General features: G+C 36.4%; 1 protein-coding gene across 1 annotated transcript; it reads left to right on the top strand.

Moving 5' to 3' along the window:
- Positions 1-578: 578 nt before the first annotated feature.
- Positions 579-12,075, top strand: LOC141696838 (putative protein S-acyltransferase 19). Its single transcript, XM_074500961.1, has 9 exons — positions 579-1,054; positions 1,800-1,913; positions 2,794-3,204; positions 4,076-4,144; positions 4,248-4,319; positions 4,434-4,562; positions 4,636-4,716; positions 6,382-6,579; positions 10,689-12,075. The coding sequence occupies exons 1-9, from the start codon at positions 1,010-1,012 to the stop codon at positions 11,751-11,753; spliced, it is 2,184 nt and encodes a 727-aa protein (XP_074357062.1). The 5' UTR covers positions 579-1,009; the 3' UTR covers positions 11,754-12,075.
- The last annotated feature ends 2,542 nt before the right edge of the window (positions 12,076-14,617 follow it).

Below are 14,617 nucleotides of genomic sequence, written 5' to 3'. Positions count from 1 at the left end.
TGACTCAAATGGCTCGAAGAAATTAGTGGCGGCGGGGCTTCTTTTATAACCAATAATGGGCATTTTAACTTTATTTTAAAATTAAAAGGTTACTTATAATATTGGCAATAGGTATGTAGGCTTAGCATGTGATACACCAGATGTAGAATTTAAATTAAAGTATCAAAAACCGTTTATATAATAATAGAGCTCAAAATAAAGTCAATAAACGTGATACCGACGAATAATAATACGATTTTCCATTAAACTGAAAAATTAATGAAAATTATGAAAATTTGGGGATTCACTTTAAATGTTTCTAGAGGATTATGGTAAAAAAATCATCCTAAATATATGTGAAATGAAATTTGTCGAAAAATGTATTAGAATTAAATATCCGATTTAATTAATATTGACTTGATTTTCGAAAAATGTTAGTAATACAAAATTAGGGGAGATAACTCTGTGATTTAATAAACTTGTTATATTATCTAATTTAATTTACACTTAATTATTTGAGATAAAATATTGAAAACCTTGTAAATGCGAAAAGGAAAATGAAGACATAGTGGTTAGCTGTAATGTACAGATGTTGAAACAAAAAACAAATAAAAAGAACACACATGAAACCTACCACCACAACTAGCAATTGTTGGTTCCTCCATTGTCAACCCTCATTCTCTCTTGGCCGTCTCCTTAGTCCTCTTTTCTTCCCCCTCACCATTCTTCCTTCCTCTCCCTTTTACACAAGTCTTTCTTTCTTTTTTAATTTTCCCACTATTTTTGTCTTTTTCTACTTCTTGAATTATAAATAAATATTATTATTATTATTCCTTTAAACAAAAATATATTAATCCCCATCATCCAGAGTGTTGAGCTACTATTCTACTTCCGGGTTGTGCGAAAAAACGAATCTTTTCCCCCCCCCCTTAGTATTTTACTCAATTAGGGTTTGTTTGTTTTTTTGATAAATCTATTTAACTTGTCAAGTTAGTGTAGACTAGAGGGGGGTTTGTTTAGGGTTAGAGCTATGGTGAGAAAACATGGATGGCAACTACCAGCTCATACATTTCAGGTTCTTTTATCTTCTTGATTTACTTTTTTTTTTCTCATTTTTTTTATCTTTATATCACTTTCTTTTTTCTTTTCTTCTACTATTAGGATGTCCAATTTTCGTTTTCTTCTTCAAATGTAGTAGTATATTTTTAGTCATTACTTGTAAATTTACATATTATTCACCAGTTTGTAATTAAACAAAGCTTAGCTGATGGCCATTTTTTTAGATGCGGAATGCGAGGACCCAAAGGTTTTAAATTTGTATCCATATGAATTATTTCTATTGATTTGTGCTCGTAATATTAGCTTAAAAAATTAGGAATACTATTTTGGTGGAAATGGACCCAGATATGTTCTGGCAAAGTCCGTGCTTTCCATAGTTTTTGGTTAATTTTTTTTACTGAATTTCTGATATTAGCAGTATATACATATTACTCTTTGCACTATTTTCTATCTATGCGGATCTTGGTGTGAAATGGCTCGAAACGATCCAACAGTGAGATTCCAAAGTTCTTTTGGGCAGAATTTTTCTATGATTTTATTTATACAAATTTAGATAGATGTTTTCATAAGGCTGCCTATAACGACAAAATTAAACATTCAAATAGTTTTGTTACTTTAACTCCTACTACAGTTGTGGTGTCTTTCATTATGGCTCTTGATTTCAAGTTCTCTTTTGTGTTATTTATAGGCTGGTTTTGAAACTGGTCTATTGTTAGTTTGACATGTTCATGTTTCTAAATATTAAACCTTATATTTTATAGGTTGTCGCCATTACAGTATATTGCCTGTTGGTTGTTGCATTCTATGCATTCTTTGCTCCTTTTCTTGGAGGCCGGGTCTGGGAATATAGCCTGATTGGCACTTATTCTGCAGTGGTATGTGTATTCACTTGATTAAGCAACTGCTTTTGTACTTGTTAATGTAAATGGATTGCATGTATCTACTGATAAGGGCTCAAAACTTTGATATACTTCCGAAAATATAATCTTGTACGGTCTTGAGCTTTATTGAATTTTATTGTCACAGAACTATTAAAAAATGGCGCACTGTGCAGTAACTGTGTTGAACATATATTTGGTCCATGTATGACAGACACTTGTACTTGCACGTGCTGCGGACAGTGATATACAGAGTGATGTTATACCAGATTCAAGTTGGCTCACCCAATGAAAATTTAGTTGCAAAATAGGTGGAAAGTGTACGTAAGATTGACTTGGACACAATGCAAAGGATCCCATGTTTTTTTGGGTTTCAAGTTTTTTCCGTTTTTTAAGTTTATGTAGCACGTGGAATCTTTCTTCATTTGCTTCTGTAAAAAAGCGATACTTTAGCTTCTTGTTCCGCATAACATATCATCTTTCTCGGCTATTTCTCTGCAATTTAACTTTGGCCGGCCTGTACTATTATTATAACAAGGCGGTCCGGTATAAAGGTTTGTAATTTTTTGTCCACTGTGCTCTACTCTGTTGGAATTATATTATCTAATCTAACCCGATCTAGATTACTCGAGTGATTACCAGTTCACCACAAAGTGCTTCTTTACATAGTTAGCCGAGGCGTTACCAAATTTTTGTGAGAATAAATCATTTAATATGCCTGCTACTGAGTCCCTCATAAAGTCTCCGCAAAGCCACAAACTGCGTCATACTCTTTACTCACCTTATTTTTTGCAGAACTATTACTTCCTCTCTGTTTATGGTATTTTTTGCAGAGAAATCTACCTTAATTTCTTATAATTATACTATTCCATTCCAGGCACTTCTTGTTTTCGTTCTGTATGTTCGGAGTACAGCGATTAATCCTGCAGATCCCGGAATTATGTTTAAGTTTGATTCAAGGATAGTAAATCAGTATGATCAGAAGCATGGTTTATTAGCTAAGGATCAGGCAAAAGATTATGATGCACATAGTGCTGGGGGACATTCTTCTGTGTCATCAGCTTCAATTAGTTCATTACCTGTACCAAACTCTTCCAGAAAAGGTTCAATAGGAGGAAGTGGAAGAACTGGTACACAGGTGGAAATGTTAAATAGGAAGTCATTATGCAGTTTTGGATGGATCTTCTGTGCCTTGTTTGTTTATGAGGATTGTCGCAAAGAGAATGGTGCAGCTGAGCAGGATGGCACAGCTGAAGAAGCTTTGTTCTGCACATTGTGCAATTCCGAGGTATTATTGAAACCCGCATGAGTTTCTTAAGTAAATGATGCTCCTTTCACACTGAACATGTCAGCTCAGATACTACACTTACTAATTAAGGAACACGACTTCTTCTTATTTTGTTCTAATATTATTTAAAACTCATTAAGCCGTCAATTTGTGGACACTATGTTTGGTGTGAATCTTACTTTAATAGAATGAAGGAGAAGATGGATGTAATCACAATTGCCACTATATGTTTTCCATTTGGCTGTGCATTCATCTCAGCCCTAGAACAGATGCTAAACTATACACTGTGTTATATTTACATTTAACATAAAGCTTCAACAAGAAATTGTATGAAGCACCAAAAAATCAGTTATCAAACTTTGGGCTATTTATATTTGGAGTACTGAACTTCAATGATGTGGTATAAGTCAGCCAAGATGTGAAACCTCATCTTTTCTAATAAAATAAAGTGTCATATCATATGAATAAGATTATTAAATTTTCAATGCTGCAACATGAAGTGGATCGTATAATGAAGTGCCTTGAAGCTCCGCTCCCCTTTAGTTACCTGCCTCTACATGTCTTACCTGAAATCCTTGTTTCCCTTTTTATAGTGTATCAGCCTTGTAGCCATTAAATCTTTAAGACCATCCAATTTAACATCAAATTATGGATCTGGCATGATTTCAACAAGTAACAATTTACTGAATTCGAAATAAGATAAAAGAGGTTGTGGCACTGGCTCTTGGACAGTAAAGCAGAATAAAGGTGCATATTGGCATAAACTATTACTCGGCCTTGATTGGTATATATGATAAAATACATTTTACTTGTTACTACAGAGTCCATCGGACTTTTGGGCATCTTGCTGATTGCAAATCTTGTGATGCAGGTTCGCAAGTTTAGCAAACATTGCAGAAGTTGTGACAAATGTGTGGATGGATTTGATCACCATTGTCGGGTATATTTCTTTTTGATATTACAGTATATGTTTAGTGTTTCTACTAACTTGGAGATAATTATATTTCATAAAAGCAACTAACTTGATTACATCTGATTTGCAGTGGCTTAACAACTGTGTAGGCCGGAAAAATTATCTGACCTTTATATCTCTTATGGCCACAAGTGTCCTTTGGGTATGTTTGAAGGCAGATCAATAGTTTATTAGCAATTGCTTGGATATCTAATCATTCACTCTCCCTCCCCTCCCTCCCTCCCTCCCTCTCTCTCCCTCTCTCTCTCTCTCCCAGCTAGTTATTGAGGCTGGAGTTGGCATTGCTGTTTTAGTGCGTTGCTTTGTCAGTAAGCATAGCATGGAGGCTGAGATAGTTGATAGGTTAGGAAATGGTTTCTCCCGTGCTCCATTTGCAGCCGTTGTGGTAAGTTCATGTCAGATTGTCTATATCAACAGAAATAATATTTCATGTGGTTGATTAAGCTCTTTTTTTGCAGGCTGTATGTACAGCAGTTTCTTTGCTAGCATGTGTACCTTTGGGTGAACTTTTCTTTTTTCACATGATACTAATTAGGAAGGTGGTTACCATTACTTATGTTGCTGTTCCTTTAAAGTTTAATGTACTCTATTTAACGTCAGTACTGTGTAGTAAATAAGAATTCTTGTTATGTTTCTTGGTCCAGAGACCAGTAACACAGTAATTATGCAAAACTAGTTTGAATTTGGTGTGGTCATAATATGTTTAAATCTTCAGATAAATAAACAATCCATAAGAGTTTAAAGTCCTCTTCTAGGTCAATTTTGTATAAAAGAGGCCTTTTCTTTTTGCATAATCACAATGTTTTGGGTTAAATACTTTAAGTTTCATAACTATAATTATTAATTTGGCATTGCCTCATTACTGCGGTATCTTTGTCGAACTTGAATTTTTTAGGACACATACAAAAAGATGCATGAATCCACCAAGGTTGTCACGTCGATAAGTCGAGTCGAGTCGATGGTTGTCCAGCTTGTCGACTAGTCGTGGACTAGTCGCTGACTAGTCGATAAAATAATAATAATTGATTAAATAATATGTAATAATATATATCTTAGAGCATCTCCAATACAGGCACTCTTTGGGGGTGCCAAACATGTCCACCTCATCATAAATAATTATTTTTAATTTGTTTCTTCATTTATATCACATTTAGCACCCTTCAACTCCAATATTTGGCACCCCATGTGAGGTGCCTAGATGGTCCCCAAATAAATAACATAAAAGCTAGATGTAATATAATGGGTATGGACAATATATACTTTAGGGCAAGTATCGGGTTTTTTCGATTTAGAGGAGGTACCAAGAGGGTGCCAAAAGTTGGCAACTTTTCTTGGCACCCTTGTGACTCCAATAGGAAGGTACCCAAGAGTGCCATGCCAAATAGGATTTGACACCTCTCTTGCCTCTTGGCACCCCTATTGGAGTTGCTCTTATATATGTGTCTTTTCACAACAAAAGTCTTAAAATTTTCGTACTCATGTGGATGTCAATCACAAAATAGAAATGTTAAACACAAACATATCCATTTTCCCTTTTATAAACTCACATAGATTTAGCTGACTATACAAATATATTAACCGATTATATTACATGTATATTCAGTTAATTCAATTATACATACATAAGCACACCCACCTAAAGATATATAGGTTAGAAATTAGCATGTTGATTGTTACCGATGCTTAGTAGGTTTTTAGATTTTTATATATTTTCCGTTCAAAATTATGATTGGATTTTGCACTAGTCGACCGACTAGTCGACAATTTGCAAGTCGAGCTCTCCAGTCGACTTTCTCAAACCGACGAGTCACTAGTCGACCGCCGTGACAACAATGGATTTCACATGTAATCGTGAAATAGACATGTTTAGATATATTTACAAGATGCAAAGTGTCTGAGATTTTGTGACCAGCGGATATTTTCTATATAGTTTGTTTCTAAGTACTGTGGCTTGTGGTTTGAGATTTTAATTCTCTGCAACAAAATGTCATGAAAAGATTTTTTTAGTGCAAGACAATGCATGTTTAAGCTTAGATCTAAGAATAACTGACGGGCTTTAGTTTTTATTTTGCAATTCTGAAAAGCAATAGTAAGTTCCTTGAACTGGTTTAGAATTCTTTGTTGTAAAATATCTGAGCCATTGATTATATTGAAATAGAAGCTAAATCTTCTGTTTTGGTTCTGCTTCCATCGCCTTCTCTCAGGGTATCACAACCTACGAGTATGTTGTTGCTATGAGGGCCATGAGTGAGGCCCCTGGAGGATCTGTAGACGAGGAACTGCCTACTGTGTTATATTCCCCATCTGGGTCTGCTACAACTGGTTACAGTGGTGGGAGTTCTATTGGTTTACAATACAAAGGAGCATGGTGCACTCCTCCTAGAGTCTTTGTCGATTATCAGGTTAGTTTTAATGTTAGTGGCAATTATAAATATTTCTACCGTCTGTATTGGAGGTCATGTTTTGTGTTCTTGTGTGAGACTCTTGTATTCGCATCTATGTGCCTAATTTATCTCACAGAGTAGGGGTTTGAAGAATGATTGCTTTTGCTTTTCCTTTTTTTAGCTTAATTAGTTCTAGAATGTGATGCAGGACAAGAATGTAGAAACAACAAGTTATTAAACAAAAAGGATAATAAGATAACAAGCTACACAAATTATACGACATCCAGGAATAAAATCAATATTATTCCCAAGAAAAGTTTATAATTAAAGCTAAGTAATGTGGAGATTACAATGCTTTATAGGGAATTATAACCCTAACAAGATAACCTGAGGCCTATAAAAAATGGGCTTTATTATAAATAAACTACTTGTTTAATAAACTCCTAATCCCAGTAAAATGTATAGATAAATACACTATTTACTTTACACTAAGTAAACATAAACTAATTAATAACATGTATATTAATTTTTTATTCTGGTTCCTCATCAGAATGTGTGAAAATTGCTGCACTACTTTTCTATTTACAAGTCTCCATCACGTCTACTACTGTTATTTTATTGGTGACTTCTACAAAGAGTAAATTGCAGTTTGTCGGCCTTTTAAAATTGTTTTTTGCAGTTTGATGGATTTATTTTAATTTTTACACTTTAATGACTTAAAAATAAATTTCTGGTCATTTAAATGATTTCCGTCACGTCAAGTCAACTGACAGATGTTAATTTTCTTGGGTGGTATTTCAATTTCAATCCATGACCTTCAATTAAATTTTAACACATCCATATCTGTTGTAGGTCTAAGCTTCGATTTTCAAGGCAGCTTCGACTCCGTCCATCCTAACTCATCACATCCATATTTGTCATACACACACGTCCAAATCAGTTACTCTCTTTATCTTTGAATCCTCCATGGAATCCATACCTCATCTCTATAATGTAATTTCACCCTGAAATGCTTACTCTCCCTTGCGCACTTCTCCATTGTAAAACATGCTTTTCCATTCTAAACACAGTTAAACCTCGATAAATGTATACCCTTGGGACCAATACATTCTATTCATTAATCGAGATTATTCATTTATCGAGGTCAAAAATACATTGTCTCTATAATGTTGGGACCGAAAAATTATTCATTTGGCGAGATTATTCAATATTCATTTATCGAGGTTCTACTACACTTTGCTTGTGTTGGTTTTGCTCTGCCCCTTTAAATCATTTCCACATCATTATTCTGCAATCTCAAAAACCACCTATAGTCTAAGTTACTCAGACTCGGGTGCGGAGAGCCGGATACGACACATATCCGAGTGTCGGATTCGTTTTTATGAAAAAATTAGGACACGGGGACACCGTCCAAATTTTGGACACGGTACGGGGACACGGCATTTTTTAATTTAAATTAAATATATATATATATAAAGTAAAAATATTAATTAATTTTGTGAATTAATAAAATATATAGCGTGTTGGCTTATTAAAATTTGAATCGGGAGAAGTAACATGTCCGTGTGTGTCATTTTTTAAGATAGGCATCCAGTTGGCTTAGTGCTTTTAAAAAAATAGTATATAAATATGAAGGTAGAAAACATTCTGTCCAGGTTCATTTTTTTATTAGTGCTGTATATACATACATTTCTGCCTACATCACGTGACACCACGTGAAAGCCAAAACATTTTTGACTTTGTCTCCTCCCTTCTCCTTCATCTACATCGACTTTTTCTTCTCCTTTTTCCACCGACGATCCACACAATTTTCCCGTTGTATTTCATCAGATCTGATGAAACTAATACGTGCAAACATGCATACAGTGAGCTTTTTACCACTGATAAACACACAACTTTCTCCGGCTACCTGCAAAATTTTTCCGGCGATGAAGGATCCGATTTCACACAAACGAATCTGACGCGTATCCCGCGTCGTGTCCCGTGTCGTGTCGACACGGGTACGGCCGCCTATTCCGGCGAGTCGGAGTAACTATGCCTATAGTTGTGCTTGTGTCTGCTATATGTATTGATTGATGAATAATTAAGGTCTGCCATATTAGCATAATAGCATACAATTGGGTTGGCTGCAAATGTGTAGACGAGGTTTGTGAATTTGACTCGGGTACAAGTGCATGAATCAGGATTTGGGAATATATTTACGAAGATCGAAGATGGTAAAAAATCAGGGGGAACCTAGGAAGCAAGGGTGCAGGTGCCGTGGTGCGGAGATACGGAAATTGGCAAATTTAAAAATACGGGGATTCGGGTGTGAAGGGATACGGAAAATATTAAAAATATATATTTTATATATAATTTAAAATTTATATACAACGTATATACAGATATGATCTAAGAGTTGCATTTTAATTAACAATGTAGTCAAATAAACAAGTTCAATATTCTAAATAGCCAAATGCATTCTTAATAATTAAAAGATGAAAAAATAATGGTCAGGTTTGATGCTAGCTGGTTTGATGCTAGCTGGCTACTGTCCACGTACATAAAATATTTAACAAACTAGCACATGTGCAGCATATTAAAAATATATATTTTATATATAATTTAAATATTATATACAATGTAATATACATATATGAACGTAATTGCTTTGCTCCGTTTTTCTTCGACGAGGAAGACGAGTGAAGAGTATATACTGAAATAGTACATACAAAAGCTTCACGAATACCGAGATACCTTTGTGAATATTATCCTATACTTTGAATTGCTAGGTAGTTGGGCCTGGGGGTATTTTTTTTAAATTGATTTACTTCATTCACGTAAATGCATGACTGTTTTCCTCTATATTTATTTAATTTAATTTTTCTTTATTCATTTAATGTTTTTTATACAATACAAATGATATCTTTGAATGATATTCATACTTGAAAGTAATTAAATTTTATGTACATATAATATATTGTAATTAATATTAATAAATTATATATAATTTTAATTAAAATAAATAATAATATTTAAATACATCCGATTTATCTTCCAATTAATCCGTCCGATTAATCTCCGCCTACCCGATTAATCTCTAGGCGGTACCCTAATGGCCTAGGTCCGCCTAGCGATTTGTATAACATTGGCAGCACTTAACAAATTGTAGTGTATAAATAACAATTAATAAGTAAATTAATTAACAATTACAATACAATTACAATTAAAGAAAATAAAAGAATAAAGTAAGTAGCCTATTAACTAAACCAACAGACCCCAAGTTGTTTCTTTCTTTTCAACAGTCAATTAACCCAAGTCCAAATGGTTTCTTTCTTTTCAAAAAGTCAATTAACCCAAGCCCATATCATATGTATACATTCGATACACAGAAACAATTCAGATTAGCGGCGAACGACCGGACCGATTTGGTCGCATCAATCATCTCTTCTCTCCTCCTGCTCTCAAACTTCAAATTAGGGTTCCCAATTTATACCGATTGTTAGTAAAAGCTGTAGTCTCTGTTTTGATTAAAAGTCAACGAAAAAAATTACAGTCTCTGCCCTTCCTGCACACTTCAACGAATACGGGGACACACCGGGTGGCGCACCCGTGCGTATCCAGCCGCCCCCGCCCCCGCCCCCCCCCCCCCCCCCGACGTATTTAGTGCGAAGTTCTTCAGTGGGGTGCCGCACCCCTGCTTGTGGAACTGAACTAAATAGGGTTTTTAGTGTAATCAATGGTTGTGAATTTGTTTGCACAAAAAAGTTTTACTGAATTTGAAATGAATAAGGGTTTTATCCAAATATAATAAAGTATGTATGTATTTCTTATTTGATTGATTATTTGATGATTCAAATAAAATACAAAGTCGGGCCTAAGTTAACTAAAAATTGTTGGACTGAACTGAAATATCTTTCGGAGAACCAACGGATGTTAGACAGATGTAACTTGATTTAAGGAATCCATGGAAGTGGTTAGAAATTAATTTTTATGCAATTAAAGTGCGAAAAATTACAACACTGCCATGAAACTGCAAAAAGTAAATTTCAAAGGCCATCAAACTGCAACTATGAAAGAAATGTGGTTACTATTTCAAATACAACATAGTAACATACTGATAGTTTTTATTACTTGTCTACTATCAGGAAGAAGTTGCACCACAGCTAGAACCTGGAGTACTACCATCTACAGTTGATCCAGATGCAGTTGGATTTGCAGACAGGGGTAACAAAATGCCTAAAAGGCCTGTTCGAATCAGTGCTTGGAAGCTTGCAAAGTTGGATTCAAATGAGGCTGCTAGAGTAGCAGCAAAGGCAAGGGCATCCTCTTCTATTCTACGTCCCGTGGATAACCGTCGCATGCCTGATGTTGAAATGAGCTCTAGTGGAAACATGAGTGTTAGGAGCAGTTTGAGTGCTGATACTGGAGCAAACAAAGATTTAAAAAATGAAATGGGAATATCTTCAATGAGAAATTCTTTTGCTCCAAGCCAAGGGAGCAGAGATGAATACGAAACAGGCACGCAGAGTGCGAGTAGCTTCAGTAGTCCAGGCCATGTTCACGAGTCTGTCACTTTAAGTCCTCTCCCACCCGCGCATGGGTTGACCCAGATCAAGGCATTCCAGAATCAGTCCATAGTTCAGAAAACAACTCACCCTACAAACAAGAATCCGTTAACACATCCTTTCACTGGATTTGATAATATGGTACAAAAGGGTGCTGGTGCTGATCATGTACTGCAGTCAGCCCCTGCTCAAGCTCAACCAAGTTCTCTTTTTAGAGATGTTAAAAAGACATCTGTTGTGTGGGACCAAGAAGCTGGGAGATATGTGTCAGTCCCTGTATCTGCTTCAGAAACTCGACCAAAATCATCCATGCAGATTGGATTAGCAAACTCCAGTGCAGGAGCAGGAAATAATGATAAAAGGTCTGCTGCTTTTCCACCTCGAGAACCTTCTCCAGTTGAGCAACCAGAGAAGTTAATGTACACGGGAGAATCTATTTTCTTTGGGGGGCCGCTATTTAGCCAATCTAGTAAAGATGGTTTGAGAAATGAGAGGGGTTCAGGCTCACGAGATGGCCAGGACAGGTTACCGTGGAATCTTCCTCGGGATTCAAGATTTAAAAGAGATGGTACCTCAAACCAGCTTCCTGTCTTCATCCCTGGCGGTTTTGATCAGAACAACCTGTCTAAGTCAGGTCCCTCGTAGTAAGTAGCATTTGGAAGTTATAAATATAGCAGTATAACATGAAACATACTCTTTTTAGGGTGTTATTTGAGCAGAACGGCTGAATAACTTCTAATTTGAGCTGCTTTCGACCCCTCAGGAACCTTGCTGTCAGAAAGTTCTAACCGACTGAGGTTCCGATGGGTTCTTGTAGACGAGATGTATGGTTGTTTTGTATATTTGAGACGCTTTACCCACTTTGTTGGAGCTATAAGATTTTAACAAGTTCCTTAATCTATTATGTACAATTAAACTTCCACTGATGGGCTGAACATATATGTAAGCAATTTTTTAATGTTTCCAATTTGACCAAGCATAACTAGTAGTCATATACATCATAACGTCACCTAGTAATGCTGAAAGCAGATGTTTGTGTGTTTCCAAGCTTTGTATTAACATGATTGTTGAGTGATCGGCAATGACAACTGTCCATGTAAGAGGGAAGTGTTATATGGTAGGGTTTCACATTTTGCTGGTAATCGGTCAAATGTATGCTTGTATTGAGGGCGTGTAAATGGGGGTACATTTTTTCTACTGGGAATTTCTATTTGATTCGCAGTATATGGGGGGGGGGGGGGGGGGGGTTAGATTTGAATTGGGTTGTCATGTGCTATACCATAAGGTAAATTGCCCTTTCTCTTAATTGCGTCGTCGTGCCGAATTAAGTTTAATAACAAAGTTACGAATATTTGCTTCCGCTAGATCATTCCAGCAAGAGCCCAGCTTAACTTGCAAACGATACAATCATCCTTGTTTGCTCCAACTTAAATTTGAACATAATCACAAAGGAGAATGTAATTCTGGGAGATCCACTAAAAAAACTCAGCCTAACAAACTTGGTGAAACTCAATATGCACTTGAAATCTTGCAATATGAACTGAACTCTACAGACATTAGAAAGCATCAAATTGATCTTAAAGTTTGTAGATTGAGAGAAACTGAGGTCATGGCGACACAGACACTCAAGTGCACGGGAAAATGCTACTACAACAATAAGCTTAGAGCTTGAGTTAGTGCATTCAACCGTAGCAAAATACATGCAACTCAAATTGCAACAAGCAATTGCAGAAGAGGCAACAGATTTCTGATGGCAAAAAGTGTAATCCCTGGTTGTTATTTAATGCTACATTGCATAGTCCATAATAAGGTTTCCAGAATGATTTCACATTTCCATAAGCTTACTTTTAACATGCTCTCTCTGATGAGGTTGATATAGGCCTACAGAAATTATTAACAGGAGCGAAGAACCTTCAGGACAAAACACACGAAAAAGCCAAACTTTGCATTTGAGATTACTCATGCCATTTGAACAATAGTAGAAATTTACTTAAACTAAATCGCTCCTGTGCAAATCATGAAATGAAACCAAGGGCAATCTAGAGAGACTTCATCTGCTACAGTCCCATTAGAACGTAAAAAAACTAGAAAATGATGAAGGCAACTTGTGCTCAAACTTTATCTGCAGACACACAAACCCACGATCATTGCCGACACCCACCATTAAGCGACCCAACACATCACATCACCAAACTTGATAGACTTTTATTACCCTATTAATTGAGACTTTATAGTCATAATTTGCTAATTTTGCCTGTTCGTAAATAATTGGATAATGTTAGAACATATGTAGGGTAGATTACATTTTGTCATTCATGTAAATTAACCAATTCATATGAATGAGAAAGTCAGGGAATTACATTCTAATACGATATCAGTGTAGTCTTTTGCTGGACCTCCATTCTTCTCAACTACATCTCTTCCTTCCTCTTTACGTCTTCTACACCATGTCTGACAACAAACAAAAGTTACACCCAGCCCCAACGTCAAATCCCTCATTCCTATCACATTGGATAATGAAAACGCCCTATATCATTCCTGGGCTACTCTCTTCAAAGTGCAGCTTCGGGTGCATAATCTTCTCGAGCATATTTACCCTCCCACGGATGCCAAAGCCAAGGCAACATATGACGCATTGAAAACCGCCGATCTCCCTCTCTGGCTACGTCTTGATGCAGTCGTCCTACAGTGGATCTATGGCACTATTTCCCTTGATCTCCTGAAAGCAAGCATGGCTTCGTCTAGAAGTTATTTTCCGTGATAACAAAGGCTCCCGAGCCACACATCTTGAGAAAGATTTGGCAGCCTTAAACTTTGATCAATTCTTCTCTATTGATGCATATTGCAATCACGTCAAGTCATTAGCTAATCAGCTCGCCGACATTGATGCTCCGGTATCCAATAGTCGTCTGGTTCTCAAACTTATCGGAGGCCTTCCTAAGTCATATTCTGGTTACATCCATAACCAGGACCCGCTTCCTCCCTTTGAAAGTTGTCGCTCCCCGTTTAAAACTTCGTGAACGCACCATCAAAAACACTTCCACAAGAGAGGCCGGCAACAATGCATCTGCTCTTCTTACCACTTCTAACGGAGGCCCGCCTACTGACAGTGAGGGTAGTACTCAACAGCATCCACAATACCCTGTCAAAAATAATACTGTGAACCGTAATCGACGGGAAGGAAATGGAAGCAGTAACAACCAACACCAGCGTCGCTTTTCTGGCAACGGATAGTTCTCTGGCAGCAACTTCTCAGGCCACAACCAGCCGCCGTCACGCCCTCCAATCAACCAACAACAGCAGTGGTTTCCGTCGTGGGGTGGTTGGGGTCCTTGGGCAATACCCCTGCCCATACCCACAACTCAAGGGCCACGACCTGTAGAACCTTTATTTATACATAACAGGGAAACAAAATATCAACCTGAAAAATGAGAATAAAAATAGCGTACTGTTCTATTTTCTTAATACAGAAGTAATATAAATAAATAGAAAATGAACAACTAGAGTGA

Source organism: Apium graveolens, chromosome 11 (assembly GCF_009905375.1).
Source record: "Apium graveolens cultivar Ventura chromosome 11, ASM990537v1, whole genome shotgun sequence".
Lineage (NCBI taxonomy): Eukaryota > Viridiplantae > Streptophyta > Magnoliopsida > Apiales > Apiaceae > Apium > Apium graveolens.
This window is presented reverse-complemented; position numbering and strand designations above follow the sequence as displayed.

Bases quoted from the DNA above. Each gene is read 5' to 3' on its own strand.
- LOC141696838 (XM_074500961.1), top strand. From the start codon at position 1,010: ATGGTGAGAAAACATGGATGGCAACTACCAGCTCATACATTTCAG. The intron at 1,914-2,793 runs GTATGTGTATTC...ATTCCATTCCAG, and splicing joins TTGGCACTTATTCTGCAGTG to GCACTTCTTGTTTTCGTTCT. The intron at 4,563-4,635 runs GTAAGTTCATGT...CTTTTTTTGCAG, and splicing joins CTCCATTTGCAGCCGTTGTG to GCTGTATGTACAGCAGTTTC.